The following is a 22362-nucleotide window of genomic DNA, read 5'->3' as shown; positions in this document are numbered from 1 at the left end:
TTAGTCATGCAACTCATTATATTATGCATAATATATTAGCTATTATACTAGGAATTAGGAATAGAGATATGAATACTATTGGGATAGGGGCCTTATTCTTGGAGAATTACAGTGTTAGTGGGAGAAAAAGACAAGTAAGTGAATAAATACAATAATAGTTTTTTTGTGTGTGTGTGGTTTTGTTTTTTGGGTCCGGTTGTGGGGCCTGAACTCTGGGCCTGGGCACTGTCCCTCAGCTCTTCAGCTCAAGGCTAGCGCTCTACCACTTGAGCCACAGCGCCACTTCTGGCTTTTTTCTTTTTGCTTATGTGGTGCTGAGGAATTGAACCCAGGGCCTCATGCATGCAAGGTAAGCGCTCTACCACTGAGCCACCTTCCCAGCCCCTACAATAATAGTTTTTAAAAGTTCAGACGAGTAACTGTTATAAAGATGGCATTGACCTTTCTAGAGATAGTATTGCCAATAGTTAAGAACACAGACTCAGAAGTCAAACAGCCTCGATTCTGATCCTCCTCTTCTATGTGACCTTATTAAACCCCACATGTCTCAATATTTAGTATAATGCATATGTAACAATAGACTTATCTCTGGGAGTAGATATACAGATTAAAGAATCTTATACTTGGAGCTTATACTGGTGGCTCATGTCTATAATCCTAGCTACTCAGGAGGCTGAGATCTGAGGATCACAGTTCAAAGCCAGCCCAGGCAAGAAACTTTGTGAGACTCATCTCCAATAAACCACTAGAAAACTGGAAGTGGCGCTGTGGCTCAATTGGTAGAGCGCTCCCCTTCAGCTTAAGAGTGCAGGGACAGTGCCCAAACCCAGAGTTCAAGACCCATGACCAACCAAAAAAAAAAAAAAAAAAAATCTTTAACTGGAAGGGAGATCAGTGAAAACTATAGCAAGGTCAGTACAACTGCAGATAAGAGAATGCCAATTTTATGACTTTCATATCCTATGGCCCTACAATCCCATTATAGGTAATAGGATGCATAATAATATACCTGTATAAAACATGTATCTACACTGTTTAAAAACAAAAATACCACTATGAAATTGGACACATAAATTAAAATATAGGCCTACAAGTTTAGGTAGAGCTATATATATTCACCTACAAAGGTGTCTTCAAAACTCACAGAAACAAGCAAATGCACATACCCAAGCTATATGCATAGTATTATTCTGTTTTGCTTTGTGAACAGCTACATGCCTTCAAAAATATAGGAAAATGTATGCCTTATGTAATTAAAAATTAATTTGAAAAATTTTTGGAAGAGTAAACTGTAAACTATAGACTTTGGGTGGTAATATTTGCCAATACAGTTTTGTGTGTGTTTGTGGATGTGTGCTCACATGTATGCACGTGTGTCAGTTCTAGGGCCTGAACTTGGGGTCTGGGCATTGCTCCCAAGGTTTTTTTTGTGCCCAAGGCTAGCACCAGTTGGGGACAGCTCCACTTCTTGCTTTTTGGTGGTTAATTGGAAATAAGAGCCAGTCAGGGATGGCCTGAACCCTCATCCTCAGATCTCAAGCTCCAGAGTAGCTAGGATTACAGACATGAGCCACAAGTACCAGGAATGTTTGTTGTTGTTTGTTTGTGTTTTGTTTTGTTTTGTTGGTTGGTCATGGAGATTGAACTCATTGCCTGAGCACTGTCTCTGAGCAATTTTTGCTCAAGGCTAGTTCTCTATTACTCCACTTCCAGTTTTGAGTGGTTAATTGTAGAAAGAGTCTCACAGGGACTTTTCAGCCTGGGCTGACACTGAACTACAATCCTCAGATCTCAGCCTCTTGCATAGCTAGGATTACAGGTATGAGCCACTGGCACCATTAGGCATGTTTTATCACTTATAAAAAGAAAACTAATCTACCACTCTGGAACAAGATATTGATTGACAGTGCAGAAGGTCGTACAGGGAACTCTGCTTTCTGCTCCATTTTTCTGCCAAATAAAAGCTGCTCTTTTAAAAAAAATAAGGTTTTTAAATTAAAACTTATTTTGAGGACACTTAAGAAAATTATTAAAAGTAGTTGCCTTACAGAAGCAGGAGCAATTGAGAGAAATGAGCATTTTAATACAAATAATGTTATACTGTTAATATATGCAGCAACAATGCAATTATATTTCAAAATACACTAATTTAAAGCTTTTATGAAAATTCTGGGAGATATACACTATTAGCAGTAGCTGTTTCTCGAGTACAGAACAGGAAGTAAGCAATGAGGTATTACTGTTTTCTTTGTTTTGAACAGATTTCATCTTTCACAATCTTTGTGGTTTTTATAACTAAATAAGTAGAAAGAGAAAGAAAGAAAAGAAAGAAAGAAAGAAAAGAAAGAAAGAAAGAAAGAAAGAAAGAAAGAAAGAAAGAAAGAAAGAAAGAAAGAAAGAAAGAAAGAAAAAAGAGGTTAAAAGAAACATTAGATCAATGTGGCTCAAAAACTGAGACACTATGTAGCCTGGATCCAATACAGAATTTGCAGGACCTAAAGCACATGAAAATGGGCAAGGGGACTTTGTTAAGAAATTGAGAACCCCAGGACAGTGATAGCATGCTATGTAGCCAATCAGGACCTTTCTAGAACACGGTTCCCTTGAAGCCAGATTGGCCTGAATCCAGCCCACTGCTGGGTTCTTCCTTCTGTGCAGTCACATGACAGTGACTTCCCCAAAGGTTTCAGAGACACCTCTACCTGGGACTATGGGAGGCATGATCATTTTTGCCTAACCATAAAGTAGCTTTCAAGCTGAGGTTGAATTTTCCAACTCCTCTACCCTCCTCCCTTACATTACAATCTGTGATTCTTAAAATTTGGCAGCAATCCCAGGCTCTGTGTTGCTGTGTCACTTCTCAGTCTTGAGGAACCATTTCTAGACAAGTAGTGCTACCCCTGCAATGAGCATATAAAATGGAGTCACTGTCTGAACACTGTCACAAAAGGAGTGCAAGGTAACAAAGAACCCCCCCTCCACCTCCATCACTACTACCTACTCTACACACTTCAGTCCCATCCATTTAATCTAGCCAAAACATTTGGGGTTCGATTTACTTCGTAGTAGGCATTTTGCTAAACATTAGGACATTAAATTGAGGGAAAATAGTTCTGATAAAGTTTTGGGGTCCTTCCCACAAGCTAAGAACCAACACAAGAATTTTGCATATATTATTCTATTTAATCATGACTACAATCTACAGTCTTTCCCCCTTTTTTGACACATCATGAACTAGAGACTCAGGCTGCACAATTCATAGATAGTACAGCAGGGATTTGAAGCACTGTGTATTGCTGACTCCCTTAAGAAACAAATCTCACAAATCTGATTTTTCACAGGCTTGATCACACCAAATCTAACAGAATTTCCTAAGAGCATTTTTTTTTGGGGGGGGGGGTGGTCAGTCATAGGGCCTGAACTCTGGGCCTGCGTGCTGTCCCTCAGCTCTTCAGCTCAAGGCTAGCGCTCTACCACTTGAGCCACAGTGCCACTTCTGGCTTTTTCTGCTTATGTGGTGCTGAGGAATCGAATCTAGTGCATGCAAGGCAAGCACTCTACCGCTGAGCCACCTTCCCAGCCCCTAAGAGGATTTTTAAGCTATTCTTTTATAGACATTAAAAAAATGCTATGTTTACCTCCACTTTCAATATCCAGGTCTAGACACTTAAACTTTCCAATCCACGCTTTGGGAGAAGAAAAACATAAAGCTCTTAGATCATTAGCTTATCTTGACATCTCATAGGTTGCTTTCAAAGACTTGGTAGAGCTAAGTGAGCTTAAAAGAATCTTGTTTCCTAAAACAAACTAAACTCCTAATATTCCTCTCCATTGCCAGAAAGTGAAGCTACACGTTTTTGTGGTTTTTATTTTTAATGAAGATATTTAAGACCCTACAAAATCTGATTCCAGTCTACCTTTCTGATCCCATTTCCCACCAGCTCTCTATCTTACCCACCCATCAAATACACTCCTTCTATTCACCTAGATAATGCATGTGTTTTTTTTGCATCTATTATTTTTTTTAAAAAATTAGAATTCTATTTCTCTCCATATCTCATCACCTATCAGTCTGCAATATCTAGTACTAAATGCCACATAATCCCTGAATTTATACCCTAAATTCTTAATTCCACTTTCTGGGCTCCTGTTGTATCAATTATTTGTGGCTGATGAGAAAAGGTTTGGGCCCTGTGGAAACTCTTTGGGAAAACCTGTCAGGAAAGGTTGACTATCTTGCCTTCTTTGCATAGAGTTTGTACTGATTACCACAGAGATAGACTATATTGACAGGATCTGGTGGCTTGTCTCAGCTTTCTTCCCCTTCATTGTTCCTGCTTATACATGAAACAACTGTAGTCCTCGTAACATGTTATGATATTTCCATCTCTTTATATTCCTGTCTCTCCCATAGATTATACAGATATGACTGTTACATTTAATATTTTACTCATGGCACCTAGTAAAAGGGTGATTCTAGCCTGATAGATGACTATAAAGTTCTGACCAAATTATACACTGAAGCCAAGCCAAGGAAAGTACCTAAATAGACTAGTTCATTTATTTATTTAGCCAGAAACAGAGTATGACTCAGGGATCTCACACTTGCTGGGCTTTCTTGTTTACAGGTAATGGTCTACTACTTGAGCCATACCTTCAGCCTGATTTTTGGCTAGTCAATTGGCTAGTCAATTGGAATTGGAGTCTCAAAGATCTTTCTGCTTAAGCTGGCTTCAAACCAGTTATCAGCTTCCTACATAGCTAAGTATTACAGGATATTTTAGATCTTTTATCTCTCTGTGTGTATGAGAGACAGACAGAGTGAGAGCACAGAATGAATGAGGATCTTAAGTGAGAAAGCTACTTGTGCTGGTTAATTGTAGAGTTATAGAGACCTGCTGGGAAGGTGGTTTGTGTGAGGATCTCCTTAATGCCCTTCAAATCACAGTCATTTAGAAGCTATTATCCTGGAGGTAAGGTTGTGACCTTAAGCAAGAAAGACTAAAGAGGCAAATCTGTATCTCTAAATCCTTAGGTTTAAAAGAACACACAAAAAAGATCATCCTCCCTAAAGAAACTTCCCCAAGGCAAATATATAGACTTAATTTATATGTGTGTACCAAAGGAAATTGAAGTGATGCTAACGATTCACTACTGATTACAGACGGCAGGGATAATAGTTGGATTGACATCTCTTGACACAGCTCATAGGGGATGCTGGCCTCTGAGATGGGTCTTTCATGCGTTCTATGGCCTTACCACAGCCAGTAGTAAAAAGACTGATTTAATCTCTAATCAAATGCTAAGACCCCAGGCTTTAGAGGGAGCTATGGTCATTATGCAAAATGTGCCTAAAAAAAAAAAAAAACAAATACATCTTGAGATCCACATGTATTCACAGAATTGGTTCCAAGCCACTTTGCCTCCCATCCTCAATACAGGACATAGTATTGAGGAAAAGCAGCAGGTGAGATTAGGAATACTGACCAAAGAAATCTCCCTTAACTCACTCTCTCACCTACTGTATAGACTAGGTGATTTCCTCCTTCAGGGAAGTCCTGGGTATACGTTTAGTTTGCTTTCACCTAGACACAGATGCTAGATGCATACAAATAAGAAATGTGCATTGTCCCTGTCCCTGTCCCTTGTGGACAGTGACTTCTCACTAGCTACCATGTCCTGTGATTGACTTCTTCCAAATTGGTAAGTGGATGATTCAAATAGTACTATAGCTTTTTGGTCCCTTCTCCTATCTTCAGAGCCAGCAATGAAGTATCTACAAATCCCTCTTTCACTTTTAAGGACACTATGATTACATTGAGGCCACCTGGATAATCATATTTAATCTATCTCAATATCCTTAATTTAGTCACATTATTAAAGTTCTTATATAACAACATATTGACAGGTTCTGACAATCAGGATGTGGACTTTTGTGAAGCATTATTCTGCCTACCACAAGGTCTTTATGTTCAGGCAGTGGTGGCTCTGTGTGTGTGTGTGTGTGTGTGTGTGTGTGTGTGTGTGTGTGTGTGTGTGTGTGTGTGTGTGTGTGTGTGTGTGTGTGTGTGTGTATCTGTCTGTCTATGTCTGTGTGTTTATAAAGTTTAGTAGAAGTGAAGATGAAATAAGGTGCATATTAGGAACATGAAGCGGATATAATGAAACAAATGGACTCCTCTAAATTCCATTTAAATACTACTAATTCTCTGGTATAGTCTAACTAAATACCCATCTCCCCTCCAAACCTCAATTATTTAAGAAAAGATACAATGTATTTCTGTATTGTTCACTGTCTATTTCTTTCCATTATCTCAAATGTCCCCCCCCCCCACTCACACAATATATATAGTCCCTGACAATTGGTTTGGTTTGGAACTCAGATAGTGGAACTAAGCTATTTCCTTTACTTGTCATGTGGGGCAAAAAATAGTAACATGTTAAATGTACAGGGTTGAATTCCAGCAGATATGGATTTAAATACCACCTTTGATATTATATTCACTAACAAATTCAACAAACATTTTTGAAGCATTTCTTAAGTTGAACATAGCACATTTACTAGCTGTGTGACTATAATAAAGTCACTCAATTCCTACGAGCTTCAATTTCCTTACTTGAAACATGGAATAATAATGAATTTCTATCAAAGTTATTTGTAATACATATGAAGTGCTTATATTACAATTCGCAATAAACAGTAGATATTGTTAAGTCTTTCTTCTTCTTGTTCTAAAACACTATTGCCAGACTACAAGAGACAATGATACAAGACTTAAAGACTTCAAAGTTACTTGCAGTGTCACATATATTTTCAAAAATTTTGCTCAAAAGATGCTTTTTCTTTCTTTATGCTAATAGATTTTAGCTAAGAGGAGAGAAAATTTTTTATTCTCTGGCTCATCACCAAACACTGACTCAAAGATGCCTTCCTTAGAGCTATTTACATATCTATTTATATACTCTTCCAAATCTGGGGGCTGGGAAGGTGGCTCAGTGGTAGAGCGCTTGCCTTGCATGCATGAGGCCCTGAGTTCGATTCCTCAGCACCACATAAGCAAAAAGAAAAAAGCCGGAAGTGGTGCTGTGGCTCAAGTGGTAGAGCACTAGCCTTGAGCTGAAGAGCTGAGGGACAGCGCCCAGGCCCAGAGTTCAGGCACCATGACTAGACCCAAAAAACAAACAAACAAACAAACAAAACCTTCCAAAATCTGACCTCTCTTAAATGCAGATTGGTATATATATATATAATGTAATTCACCCATACTGGCTAAGTCTTCTAGCCTTTCACAGACTTTTATTTATCTCACTCCAGGTGATTATGATTATGATTATTATGATTATTATTACTAGTGATTTTTAGGATTATTATTAGAGAAGTGGCAGGTGTGTTCTTGGGCAAAACAGTATCTATGATACAGAGTCAAAGAGACCGTCACTACTCAGCTTTAGCCTAATATGTTGCCTACAGCAAAATCTATGAATAAAGGATTGGTCACCATATGCTCATTTAGACTTTCTGTACAAAGAGTTTCACTCTTGTTTAGCCTTGACAGTTTTTTACATGTGTTGGTAGTTGTAATTTAGATGCTCAGTGTTTGGGTTTAGCAGACAAGTGAAACATTTCCAGTAATGATAAGTTTTCAGTGTCCCTGGTCACTTGTGGGCCTAACTTTTGTTCCCCAAAGTTATTTTGTCATACTCTAAACTTCTATAGTTATATCTCTTGAGTTTGATTACAAAAAAGCTCTCCGATTTCCTGTTTAAATAATAGTACAAACATCCTTTTCCCTGGGTTTCCTTTGATAATATCATCTTCAGGATTGACCACTCCTGTCCTTTGCTTACATCTTTCTTTGGGAGATAACACCATTTGAGACAGCACTGTTGCTGTAGAAGTCTTGGTCTCAGTGAGGTAAAGAGTAGAAAAGCATCTTCATCTCTCCCTCCTCCTTCTTGTGAGTAATGCCACTCCAAGTGCTGAGGCAGAGAAAGTCCCCTCCCCAATCCACACATTACCAGGCTTCCTGACAATCAGCGATCTTATGGGCCTTCCCCAGAGGCCCTTGGTCTCCAGCTAGCGCTTGACCTGAATGTGTTTCTCCACATTAGTCAATGACCTTCTCAGCCACAAAGTTGACTGCTTATGTGAAGATGAGTTTTTCAAGTTCCTCTGGAATCTCAGATGAGCTGCTCAAAAAAAATTCACTACAAAATTCCTTTTGTCACCAAGATGACTTTAATTTCTAGTTTACTGATATTGGTGAGGCTAAGGGCAAAGCTTCTAGAGATACAAAGCTTAAAGGAATCAGAACCAATCAGTACATTTTGTCACAAACTCGGGTCAGAAACAAGTCTTCCTTACATAAGCAGAGAGGGGGAGTTCCTAGACATACACACACACACCCCTTTGTAAACAAACTCCAGCAATCTTTCCCCAGAACAAAGTGCAGACTCTCCATCTGACATTTCTGCTTGGCACAATGCTCTCAAACACACTGGAAATCTTGAAAGCAGTCAGGCTCCTTGGCCCTTTGAAACATTAGGATCTTCCCTAGGAGATACTTGATTCTTGCCTTTGATAAGAGGCTTAAGAAATTAAGCTGCACCCATAGACTCCACTCCCAAATTACTCAAGCTGATTCAAAACTTTGGCAAAGTAGCAGGTTATAAAATTAACCCCCCAAAATCAATGGCTTTTCTGTATGCCAACAATGAGAAAAGTGTGGCTGAAATTAGGAAAGCAACTCCATTTGTAATAGCCCCACAAAAAATAAAATACCTAGGAATTAACTTAACTAAAGAAGTGAAGGACCTCTATGATGAAAACTTTAAAATCTTAAAAAAGGAAATCAACACAGAACTTAAAAAATGGCAAAACCTCCCATGCTCCTGGATTGGAAAGATTAACATCGTGAAAATGGCAATACTTCCCAAGGCTATCTACAAATTCAATGCAATACCTATTAAAATTCCAACCTCATTCTTCAAGGAAATAGAAGAGGCAATCCAAAAATTCATATGGAACAATAAAAGACCCCGAATAGCAAAAATGCTCCTCAACGGAAAGAACACTGCTGGAGGAATATCAATACCAAACTTCAAACTCTACTATAAAGCCATAGTAATCAAAACAGCTTGGTATTGGCATAAGAACAGACCTCAGGACCAATGGAATAGAATTGAAAACCCAGAAATGAACCTACAGACCTATAGCCATCTAATCTTCGATAAGGGAGCTAAAACAATAGAATGGAAGAAAGACAACCTCTTCAGTAAATGGTGCTGGCAAAATTGGTTAACTACATGTAGAAAACTTAAGCTAGATCCTTATATATCACCCTGCACCAGAATCAACTCCAAATGGATCAAAGACCTTGAACTCAAAGCAGACACTCTGAAAACATTACAGGATGGAATAGGAGAAACCCTAGGTCTCCTTGGCTCAGGCCGAAATTTTCTGAATAGAGACCTGGAAACACAACAAATCAAAGAAAGGTTGGACAAATGGGATTGCATAAAGTTGCAGAGCTTCTGCAGGGCAAATGACATAGCTAGCAAGATCAATAGAAAGCCCACGGATTGGGAGAAAATCTTTACTAGCCATACAACGGACAAGGGTCTCATATCTAAAATATACTTGGAACTCAAAAAATTAAACCCCCCAACAACAAATCCTCAAAGAAACAACTGCCCAATAAATAAGTGGTCTAAAGACTTAAAGAGAAACTTCTCTGAAGAAGAAAGAAGGATGGCCAATAGACCCATGAAGAAATGTTCAACATCCCTAGCCATAAAAGAAATGCAAATCAAAACAACATTGAGATATCACCTCACTCCAGTTAGAACGGCAAAAATCAAGAACTCTAACAACAACAGATGCTGGAGGGGATGTGGACAGAAAGGAACCTTACTTCATTGTTGGTGGGAATGTAAACTTGTTCAACCACTTTGGAAAGCAGTATGGAGGTTCCTCAAAAGACTTCACATAGAACTCCCCTATGACCCAGCAATCCCACTTTTGGGCATTTACCCAAATGTTTACAAACAAGACCACACTAAAGCTACCAGCACAACTATGTTTATTGCAGCATTATTTACCATAGCTAAGATATGGAACCAACCCAGATGCCCCTCAGTAGATGAATGGATCAAGAAAATGTGGTATATATACACAATGGAATTCTATGCCTCCATCAGAAAGAATGACATTGCCCCATTTGTTAGGAAATGGAAAAACTTGGAAAAAATTATATTAAGTGAAGTAAGACAGGCCCAAAGAAACATAGGTCCCATGGTTTCCCTTATTTGTAATATCTAGTATATGTATGAGTCAAGTGGAAAAGGTCAGATAATGTGATGTCAGGAAAATGAACCCTTAGATGTGTATTTTAATGTTTTTTTCTTTCATGCATGTGTTTCTAACGCATTTATAAGATTATCTCTTTGTTGCTTTGTATATCCCTCCCCCACAGTATAACCCCTGCTTTCACTATATTTGATGTCAGTATAACTTGTGGAGGAGATGGGGAAAAACCAGTTGTTTAAGGATACAGGTGGACCTGTTGCAACAATGAGAAGTACAAGTTGTCATGTCCAAAACTAGCTTTACAACGTCGGTGGGGGGGGGGTAAAAGGGGGAGATGGAGAAGGATTGGGATTGGGGGGAGGGGGGAGGCTGGGAAAGGATGTGAAGGGTAAACAAAGGAGGAGGCTGCAATGCTTGGTAAGAAATGTACGCATTATCCTGCCCACGTAATTGTAACTCCTCTGTACAGTATGTTCACAAATAAAATAAAATTAAATTAAAAATAAAAAGAAATTAAGCTGCAAACACTGGTATATCAAGCAAACTTGAATGGCAATTCAGAAATTGTTTGGTTCCAGATAACTCTCTCAGATCAAAGAAAGATGAACTGCATAGCTTTCCTAAGATGTAGTCAAAAGTCTTCAGGAACAAAGTCTTCAGGAACCATTTTACATTGATTGAAGACTGTTGGCACTTTAAAGGGATCAGTGATAACCAAAGAAATTGTAGTTGAGTCTCTTCTTCTGGACCCTGCATTAGCTTGCTTCTCTACATCTCTGAGATTTGAGGGAAACTGCAGCCAAGGGGAACAGCTCTTGCTGCTCTTGTCTACTCACTCTATATGTCCTCAAAACTGGCATCCAGAGGCACACATCTAAGTGTATGTGAGATTGGATAGTTTTTAGAAGACATATGTCTCCATTTGAGACCACTGCTATGGAAAAGGTTCTATTCTTAGGAATCATGGCTCTTACTCTACCATATTCTGCCAGGACTACCAACCCTAGAAAAATGGTATAGGGAAATGAGAACTAAGCAGGAAATACAGGGTTTTCAATGAGAGGACAATCTTAGAAACTACTACATAGGAATGTTTTATTTCAGAAGAAGCAGGACATCCTGAGTCCAGTCTTCTATTTACATGGCAATTTAAAATGAAGGTGCTGCCAGGCACTGGTGGCTCATGACTATAATCCTAGCTACTCAGGAGGCTGAGATCTGAGGATCACAGTTGGAAGCCAGCCCAGAAAAGGAAAGTCCATGAGACTATGATTGGCCAATTAACCACCAAAAATCCAAAAGTGGGAACTGTGGATCAAGTGACAGAGCAACAACCTTGAGGGGAAAAGCTAAAGGACAGCACTCAGACTTGAGCCCAAGCCTCAATACTGGCATAAAAAAAATAAGAATAAAATAAAGGTGCAGAGTATCCCTCCAAGAAGAAAATGAAGAAAGTGACACTTGGATAGAGTCAGAAAGATTTTAGGCTTCATGCTTCTCCTAGGTAGAGTGTTCACTCTTTCCAGCACCATCTTGCTCCCTCCATCCAGGGGAGTCTACCACAAGCAAATCCCCAATACATCATAAGCTACATAGAGAACTCCCACAAACACACTGAGCTTGCATCCTCCAAAAGTAAAATTGCATCTTACAAGGACTTACTTTCCTGGGTTAGAAATGACAAAGGCAAGCTGGCATTCATGAACTGTCAGATGGAAGGTGAGAGTGGAGGACACTGACAGGAGGAAGCTGCTCATTCACAGGATCCCTGATCTCATTTTTTTTCCCTAATAAGGATATGTACACACCTCCTCGGCCTGAGATTGCCATGACAACGGCAGAAGTCGAGGGTGAGCAGGTTAGTGGAACAGCAGGCTTTCTAAATTCTCCAGCAAGGCTGGAGGCTACATTCACTGATGAGATGGAAAAATTCATGTTGACAGTTCTCCTAAATGTACTCCAAAAACTTAAGGACCACAGCTTCTTTCAGGGGAAGATTTAGAAAGAGAGTCTCCAAGAGTATCTCCTGAGGGAGTTGGTTTTTCAGAAAGGCAGGAATCCCTAAGATAAATAAAACCTGGATATCCTATAAAAGTAGGGCACATAAGCTCTCTCCATTTTCCACAGAGTAAAGAGATGAGACAAAGCAGGGCAAAAGCAATTCCCCCAGGGAAACAAACAACAACAGCAAAACGTACATAGCTTTCCTACAGGGAAAGACCCAGGTCTAAATTTTAAATGGAAGAATGGACTTACCACCAGAAAAATCATTTAAAAAAATCTGCTATTTACTAAGCTCTTATTGTTCTCCAGGCTCTTAAATACATGTTTTGTCACTTAATTCTTATAACATCCTTATGGAGAGCACTCTCATCTGTATTTTACAGGGAATGAAACTGAGAACTGACTAGTCAGAGTTGAAAATAAGGAGGATTGTGGTTTGAGATCAATGGAGGCAAAATGTTAGCAAGGTCCCCATGTCAACAAACAAACTGGATGTTGTGGTTCTCACCTGTAATTCCAGCTACAAAGGATAGGTAGAATGAAGGCACTTGACAAAATAACTAAATAAATGAAAAATAACTAAAGCAAACAGGAACTGGAGTGTGGCTCATATGGTAAGGCATGGCTCAGCAGCCATGAAGCCCTGAGGAGGAAGGAAGGAAGGAAGGAAGGAAGGAAGGAAGGAAGGAAGGAAGGAAGGAAGGAAGGAAGGAAGGAAGGAAGGAAGGAAGGAAGGAAGGAAGGAAGGAAGAGAGGAAGGGAGGGAGGGAAGGGAGGAGAGGGAGGAGAGGGAGGGAGGGAGGGAGGGAGGGAAGGGAAGGGAAAGGAAAGGAAAGGAAAGGAAAGGAAAGGAAAGGAAAGGAAAGGAAAGGAAAGGAAAGGAAAGGAAAGGAAAGGAAAGGAAAGGAAAGGAAAGGAAAGGAAAGGAAAGGAAAGGAAAGGAAAGGAAAGGAAAGGAAAGGAAAGGAAAGGAAAGGAAAGGAAAGGAAAGGAAAGGAAAGGGGAAAAAAGGAGACTAGAGCATTTAAATTGTCCCAGGGCCATACAACTTCTGAGTGGCAGAGGAAAAATTTGAAGAAGGGTCACTCTGATTCTGGAGCTGGAGTTCTTAGCAATTAATTATCTCCCTGTGTGTTAAAGAACCAGACAACGTCAAGAATATTTACTTTAAGGGCTGGGAAGGTGGCTCAGTGGTAGAGCACTCGTCTTGCATGCTCAAGGCCCTGGGTTCAATTCCTCAGCACCACATAAGCAAAAAGAAAAAAGCCGGAAGTGGCGCTGTGGCTCAAGTGGTAGAGTGCTAGCCTTGAGCTGAAGAGCTGAGGGACAGCACCCAGGCCCAGAGTTCAGGCCCCATGACCAGACCCAAAAAAAAAAAAAAAAGAATATTTACTTTAAGTCAATTATTAAAGTTTAAGGCATATTTGGATCAAACATAGTGTTTGTTTAAATGTAGTTTGCTAAGAGATTCTGAGCTGGTAAGTCTAAGGTAAGACCTAAAAATGCACATTTGAACAACTTCCTAGGTATTGTTGGTATTGCTTTTCCTGGAACTATACTTTGATAATCATTGTAAACCTAGGGTCTCCAACCAGGCCTGATGCCTTATTAGCCTTCCCTACCTTGGTCCCAGATGCCCAGAGGTCTTGCTTCACAAGCTATAATGTTATCTTTGGTGAAGATGTGTGCTTTGGAATTCCTTGTGCTCTTTTAAAAACAGACAGAACAGTGGTCCCTTGGTATCTATGCAGATGGGTTCCAGGATCATTGTGAATACTCAGATCTGCAGATGATCAAGGAGCTTATATAAAATGAAGTCATATTTGCATACAAACCATGTTCATCTTTATCTATACTCTAAATTGTCTCTAAATAACTTATAATACACAACAAAATGAAAACGCTATGTAAGCCAGACATGGTAGCTTACACCTGTAATCCTAGCTGCTCAGAGGCAGAGTAGGAGGATCACATTCCTAGGCTAGCCTGTGCAGAAGTTAATGAGACCCCCATCTTATTTAGTGAGCTGAGTGTGATGGCTCCTATTCAGCTATGCTGACAGCTGTAGGTAAGAAGATTGTGTGTGGTCTGAGGCAGGCATGGCAAAACTACAAGATCCTGCTTGGCACTAATGGCTCATGCCCCTAGTATTTTTTTAAATACTAGCTACTCAGGAGGATGAGATCTGGAGGCTCTTTGTTTAAAGCTAGTTCAGGAAGGAAAGTCTGAAAATTTCCATGTCCAATTAACCAGCAAAAAGCTGGTTAGTAGTAGAGCACCAGCTGTGAGCAAGAAAGCAGAGTATGAGACCCTGAGTTGAAGCCCAGGTACCAGACAAATAAAAACAAAAACAAAAACCTGAGACCCTAGCTGAAAAGTAACTAAAGCAAGCAAGCAAACAAACAAATAAACAAAAAAAACCTAGCAGGTTATAGCTCATATAGTATAGTCCAGTGCTCACAATTCAAACCCTAATGCTGTCCAAACAAAATGCTATTGTTAAGTATAAGTTTTCTTATACTTAGAAGACAAGAAAATATCTGTGAATGTCTAATATGAACACAAATTTGAAGATGTGATAAGCCAATTATATTTCCCATTCTAAAACAAGCTTACTTTTGTCTTAGGTAGGTTAGAGTTGGGGTGTTTGTTTTTATTTATTTATTTTTGACAAGGTCTCTCGTAAGTAGCTCAGGTTGGCTTCAAACTCACAAACTCACACTGATCCTACCTCAGACACCCAAGTGCTGAACTTACAGGCCTGTAGAACCACACCTGGCTTGCATCAGATGAGTCTTGAGATCCCAGGAAATGTAGAAACAGAAGCATGGAAGAATTATAGATGACAGCAAAGCAGCCTGGGCCTTTATAACCTGGACCAGTTTATTGAAAAGCAGGGACCATTTTTGTATAATCTCCCAGAATTTCCTCAAGAAAACTTTCATTAAGACCTCTTCAAAGCACTCATACTAAGAAAGTTAAACAGAGTTGTTTTTACAAGTATCTGCTTCTTTAACACCCCTCCCCCAAATGCAACCTTCTCTCTGAAAAAGAAGCTGTAACTGTATTCCTTGTATTCCCTATTTAGCTAGTTTTCTCTCTCTCTGCTCAGTCTCAGGGGAAGCTGAAAGGCAATAAGAAAGCCCATGATCCAAGTTTGTTCACACAGAGGCAAAGCTTGAGGAAAGAACCAGTAATCAGGATTAACTAATTTAATGCCTGGCTTGTTTATACTGCAGAAAACATCACCTGGTGATGTTTCCATTGATCCCTTCAGAGTGGTATCTTTATGGCTTTTGCACACTGTGAAAAAAATGAACAGTTTAGTAAGAAAGCAAAAGAATTAATCAAAGGAGAAAAACAACTCCCAGAAACACATATGAATAAGGAGTAGTGCAAAGCTTGCCCCAATCCCTTTCTGACTATGGCTGCAGCTGTTGCAGGTGTTGGTATGAAAAGAGCACAGACACAAGTGGAAGAAAACGTGGACTACAAGCAGCCTTTTAGAAGCAACTGCACCTTCACTATGAAGCACTAAAGGCAATGGAATCAATGAAATGCAGGCTCTGTTTGGGACTGGAAACAATTGGAGAGCATTTTTCTGTTTTCACTCTATCTCTAGGGGAGAGCTGGGGGTGATGGGAATGTAGAGAATTCAGGATGATCTAAGCAATGTCAAGAGGGTCTGTGCCTGGGCCTACAAATGAGAGCAACTGAATTCTGGCCATCAGGTTATGAGTCAAAGCCATATCAGAAACTGCCCACAACAAAAGTATTTATTGCATACAACAAAAGTATCTTGAGAAAAGGAGTAAGAAGAGACATTTATTAATAGTATATGTCAAACAATATGTTCAGCTCATGGATCTCAATTATGTTCTGCTTACAGAAAGGGTAATTAAGAAAGTAAGAATTTAGAAATTTTATCTATGTTTGGACCTGAAATTCAACTCAGATATGAATCAAAATCACATTCTTAGTCTTTATGCCATATTCTCTCCAAAAAGTGAAGAAAGTAGTTTGAGTCATGAAACCTTAAAATACCCAAATGACAGAACAGAAGGCAGGAGAGGACCCTTTTAGCTTTGTATAATTGGTGAGGAAGCATGTTGTGAAGCATGGTAAGGTCACATCTTCCAAATGAGTAAAGTGAAAGATGTGAGCTCTAATCCAGCACAGTCCATGAAGACTCTGACTTATGCATGCTTCAGTATCTAATAGGGAAGGGGAGCAATGGAGACCCACTCCTTACCTTTCATTAAATATATCATTTAAAAAAAAATCCTCTTGAATTTGAAGTAGAGACCTGGACCAGATGCCAGAAATAATCATTGATTCTCATTTTGTATTTGTCTAGGAATGTACACAACTAGCATCCTTAATGAGGAGAATGTATTCAAAGCTAGTTCCTGCCTCACTAGCATGACTCCTAAATACCTTAATGAGAACTCTGAAATGAAGGCAGAGCAACAGGGCTTGTTTTGTGGGGAATGCTTTAATTAGGTAGATCTTAGCTTACCAGATGCCTTCTTATCCTGCTACATTTGGTAAACTAACACCACTTTCTCCATCTTCATCCCTCCATTACTGGCACTGACGTTGAAGATTTGGGTAACAAACTCTTTCATGTTCTTCCCTTGCCATCTGGCAATATTAGCCCTCTAATAAATTGCGTCAACTTGTGCATTTTTTGGACAAATCTCACTTAGATGAATTGAGCAACATTCACAAATAGCAAATGCTGGCTGATTAGAATCAACGAAAGCCCATAGAGTTGCCAGCAAAAATAGGGCCTTAGCTGCACATGTTATTTAGCCTAGTCATCTGAAAGGCACCTGATTATTTTTAGAAAGAACTTTTTACATTCACATTCTTATGTCATTTGTTATGCATGTATGTAAATATTCATTTGAATTTGAACAAGTTCTTGCAAGCCAGCCATACCACCAGTATATGTATTATACACATTTGGATATGAAGCTAGACACATTTGTACTTGAATCCTATCTTGGCTATTCAAAAACTATGTGAACTTGGCTACATTTCTTAACTTCTAACTTCTATGCCTCTTCCATTTAAAAAATTAAAATATATACAATAAAACATTTGCAAGATTTTCATCAGAAATAAATTAAGTGTTTTAGGTACTTGGCACAGTATATAGGCATATTATAGCTTGATAATTAGTAACTACTATGTTCACTGTAGTTGGTTGATTAATAGAGGATTGTGACAGACACCATTATAATCTCTAGCAACCTATAAACCTCCCTTTCTAAAACTGTCACAGAGATGAATCTCCAAAGCCATATTTTTATTATGATACCACTTTAATGACTGGGCAAAAATAAGAAAGTGTGATTTCAAGCAACTTCCCATTGCTTACCCAGCAAATTAGTTTTTTCCCATACTACACCATCTCTTTTCTGAATCTTTGGATTAGGAATTAGTCCTCATTGGTCCTCTAAGAGACTGTGAACTGCTCATGTTTGGCCGTGCGTAGGTCAAGGCAATAACATTCTGTCTTCAGAGAATGTTGCTGTGTAGGGACGAGCTGTTCTGGCTTTCTGACTTGGACTGAAGGAGAGTAATGGCTTAGCTTAAAAACCACATGCATAGGGGGCTGGGAAGGTGGCTCAGTGGTAGAGCGCGTGCTTGCATGCATGAGGCCCTGGGTTCGATTCCTCAGCACCACATAAGCAAAAAGAAAAAAGCCGGAAGTGGCTCTATGGCTTAAGTGGTAGAGTGCTAGCCTTGAGCTGAAGAGCTGAGGGACAGAGTTCAGGCCCTACGACCAGACCCAAAAAAAAAAACAAAAACAAAAACAAAACTCACATGCATGAGAAACCCTATTTCATCTATTTATCTATTCCCTTTAGCTTGCTACTTTGAGTGGGTTTCCATTGTCTTCAACCAAAAGGTCTTTGAAGGTAGTATTATCTATGTACATGTGGGCCACCAGATTTTTCTGTGTGTCTAGGATGGTCTAAGCATTTGAAAGCCATCTGATTGTTTTTATAAGAACTTTATACCCTTATATACCCTTACTCATTAACGGTATATTTTTTCTTTTCTTTTTTGGTACTGGGGATTGAACCCCGGATGTTGCACTTGCTAGGCAAGCACTTTGTCACTGAGCTACATCCCAGCCCACCCTTATTCTTATGTCATCTCTTTTCAACACTTGAAGCACATTAAGCATAAATCAAAATACTACTAATTTTGTGTGTAAATCATATTTGTATGGAAGAAAAGAAAGAACAAAAAGAGAGCTATGACAATTCCTCACGATTTCCAGACCCAAACAAGTACAGAGAGACTCCAGCATTTTACCTGGTGTTGCACTGGACACTGTTGGCCACTGCTGATCCGGCCCTCCTGGACCAGCCCGTAAAATGCCAGCTTCTTCCAGGTGTACAGAGCTGAATAACATACAACCTAGTCAATGGTCAGACCACAAATGACTTCCCAGCCCTCCTTTCACCCTCAGTAATTGCTCCCATCTTTGGAGACCCACTGAAGCTAACACATTTTTTACATGCTTGAACTGCAGCAATTATTGCTGAGCAGTCACCTTGTATAAACTGTAAAAGCATGACTGACTTCCTGCTTGCTATACCACACTGACAATAAACATACATATCCTTATGGTAATTTTAGTTTTCATAAATACCATGTTGTGCTCACTGAATCTAACAGAAAGCCCACCAGAGGGAAGTACCATTTTTAAATCTTAATGTTGAAGCAGACCTGGAGAGCAAATTCTCAAACAACCCAGTGTACTACACTGTGAGAAAGAAATGATTGTGTAGTATCAGTTTTGATTTTACTTTTTATCCTATTTAAACTTCATAATGTCTTAATTGAATTCTGAATGAGAGTATATTTGACTTTCTTGTTCATTTGAAAATGGGACATAAAAATGACATGTTTCAATAGTGTCATTTTGAAGGTGCATCTCATAACTGGTAGTTTTCAAGCAAAACACCAATTCACTTGCAAAGGTAAGAACTGGTAGTATAAAACATGCCTTTACATATTGTTTTTTTTTTTAATTTAATTTTATTTTATTTGTGAACATACTGTACAGAGGAGTTACAATTACATGGGCAGGATAATGCGTACATTTCTTACCAAGCATTGCAGCCTCCTCCTGTGTTTACCCTTCACATCCCTTCCCAGCCACCCCCCCCCCCCCCGCAAGCCTTTACATATTGTGTGGCTCTGCTGTAGCTCATGTACAGACAAAAGCTTCAGTTTGTCTCTACTAAGGATAAAGAATTCCTTCTGAATTCCTAAAGAAATCCTAGTATTCTAGTATCTGCCTCTTTCTGGCCTAAAATCATGACCCAGTTGCAATATGACATCTTGCCAAGCCAACTACAAATCTTCTGCCCTTCCTCGATGACTCCTGGTTCAGAAATAGCACCCAGTATAACGATTTCTTTCATTTATAATTCTTGAGAGGGTGTTAATTTATTTTAATTTAATGCATTTTTAATGGGCTACAACTAATTTTTCACTAACTCTATATATAAGCTTTTTCTTTAGGTACAGATTTAGGTTTGGTGTAGATTTGATTAACCATTGTCCAGATATTCAAGGGGCTTAGAGATTATTTATTTAGAGTTTATTTCTTCTTTGAAATTAAATCATTTGATAGTATTATTATTAGTTTCTTGGCCCTCCTCATTTTATGTACAATGATAGTCACAAATAGTGAGTGGATAACAGATAGTAGATCAGCTCTGGAAATAATAATTATTACCAAAAAAGACAAAGTAGGGCTGGGCACCCATGGCTCATGCCTGTAATCCTAGCTACTCAGGAGGCTGAGATGTGAGGATCACAGTTTAAAGCCAGCTTGGGCAGAAAAGACCCCATGAGACCCTTATCTCCAGCTAACCACTGAAAAACTGGAAGTGGTACTGTGGCCCAAGTGGTGGAGGGCTAGCCGTGAGCACAAAGGGGTTCAGGGACGGCACCCAGGCCCTGAGTTCAAGGCCTGCAATTGACAAAAAAAAAGACAAAATAGAAAAGCAAAATTATATTTAATCTGAGTCTTAGAATGATGCTATTATTCTAGGCCAATTTAAAGTAAGCTAGATTTGGTCCACAGACATCCAATAAAGGCCCTTCATATGGCTCATTGGCTGAAAAGCCCATGCTGTTGATTACAGTAAGAAAGCCAAAAAGATGGAGGAGAAAAGGAAATTATACAAGGTGAACATCAAGAAGCACAATAATTATTGTGGTTAATTGGTCAGTGTGAAATAGAAAATCAAGGTAGATAACTTATGCATATACATTGCACAATGCACCCAAGTCTGAAAGTATCAGACTTACAGTAATTACAATATTTTTGGTGATACGTGGAGTTGGACTCAAGCCCTTGTGCTTGCTAGAAAGGTACTTTACCTCTTGAAACATGCCTTCTAGCTTTAGTCATAATTTTTTTCAGGAGACAGAAAGTATAAATAGAGAGGAAATGGAGAGGGATGAGCAAGTTGTAATTACTTCCTCATAGGAATTTTTAATTCTTACTTGACACATTGTTGTAGAAATTTTGATAAAAGTATATAGAAACCTGTCTCTTATTTTCTAGTACTCCACAAACTTTTGGCATTGACAACTTCCAGTGTTTCAAGGAATAGACGTGGAGACAAAAACAAGCATCTTTTCCTGATAGTGTATCTGAAGCTTCTCAGTGTAAACAGCAGTTTCTGGAGAACAGTCTGAACTATATCCAGTTAAAGTTATTCCTGAGTGAAGGAAGGAAATACATACCTATGCATGCCTGCTCTCAGGGAAGCAGAATAACGCCAGTCAGGATTGGGCTGTCGTGGCTGCAAAAATCACAAAAGGGAGTTCTGTTAAAATGGCAAAACAATGTTGTTATTACAATGCAGTTAATGGATTAAATATTTTCAGGCATCTAAACAAAAATATTGAATGAAACATTTCATATGCAACTATAAGATGATATCTGAATACTATGGGGGGGGGGGAGAAACACATTTAGAAATACTGTAAGGCCCAGCTTTGGCTCTGCCTTGTTCAAAGCAGGTCTATGCTCTTAAACCACTAAAAGAAAGCAATCTGTCTTGAGATAGGAAACATTTTCATTGCTTTTGCTCACAAATGCCCCATTAATGGCACATCCTCAATTCAGCATTCTAGCTATCAGAGGACATGAGTATACGCAAGTTCTGCTGGCCTGGCTTGACTGCAGAGAACTGCAATCTGCTGCTGGCTTTGCAGACTGCAGCATGTTTGACCCAGGACGGATGTGCCCTGTCATAACACCAGCAACTGATAGCAGGCCCTCCTACTACCTAAAGATGGACACTAGAGAGATAGGAAAACAAACCATTGCTGAGCTTGACCTTGTTTTGCTACCTAATCCTTTTCCAAGAAGGGTTCTTTTACCCTGCTTCTGTTTCAGTGCTTTACTTCCTCATTCAATTTCTCTCTGCTAAGCTCTGATTGTTTAACCAGGAGTAGCTGAAATCTGAGAAGGTCCTGACTCATTCTGCATCCACCTGACTGCTGGATTTCTTTTTCTTTGTACACAGTCTACAAACTGCCTAAAGTAAAGGAGGAAAATGTGAGGACCTAAAAACTGTTTGAGGAACTATGCGCTGTTTAGATGCTACTCACAATCACTGGGTACTAATGACTACCACTTTCTTGATTCCATTAGCCTACATTTTATTATGAAAAACTCATGATAGATCAGATTCTAGATGTGTTTTCATGAACAGAGATTAAAGTAGGTCTACTACTAAATACAGAGGTCTAGTGGAAAGATGGGGGAGGTAGGTTGTAATTATTTGATTATGCTTTGGTTATAATGATCATACCTGGTAGTTACAAAGCTACAGTAATACAAATAAGCCATTTTTGTCAATAAAATTCTTGTTCCTATTATGCTTGTAGTTCACTGAAGAATGCAACATATCTTGTAAACACATTTCATAACACTAACAGAAGCTATCAGCATTCCAGCCTTCTAGCAGACTGGGTGGGGATGGCTACACAGTACCCAG

The 22362-nt window shown here is 39.2% G+C and overlaps 1 protein-coding gene across 13 annotated transcripts in view; it reads right to left on the bottom strand.

Moving 5' to 3' along the window:
* The window catches only part of LOC138837419 (protocadherin alpha-C2), a 218732-nt gene that overhangs the window by 10035 nt on the left and 186335 nt on the right, over positions 1-22362 (bottom strand). For all 13 annotated transcript variants that reach the window (XM_070036192.1, XM_070036195.1, XM_070036190.1 and 10 more), the window contains exons 2-3: positions 21101-21159; positions 18647-18735 (exon numbers count right to left, since the gene is read on the bottom strand). In XM_070036192.1, coding sequence (XP_069892293.1) covers positions 18647-18735; positions 21101-21159 — 148 coding nt within the window. The remainder of the gene's footprint in view (positions 1-18646; positions 18736-21100; positions 21160-22362) is intronic.

Source organism: Dipodomys merriami, unplaced genomic scaffold (assembly GCF_024711535.1).
Source record: "Dipodomys merriami isolate MVZ:Mamm:240054 unplaced genomic scaffold, mDipMer1.0.p SCAF_27, whole genome shotgun sequence".
Classification (NCBI taxonomy): domain Eukaryota; kingdom Metazoa; phylum Chordata; class Mammalia; order Rodentia; family Heteromyidae; genus Dipodomys; species Dipodomys merriami.
Note: the sequence above shows the minus strand (reverse complement) of the source record. Positions and strands in the feature narration are given on the sequence as shown.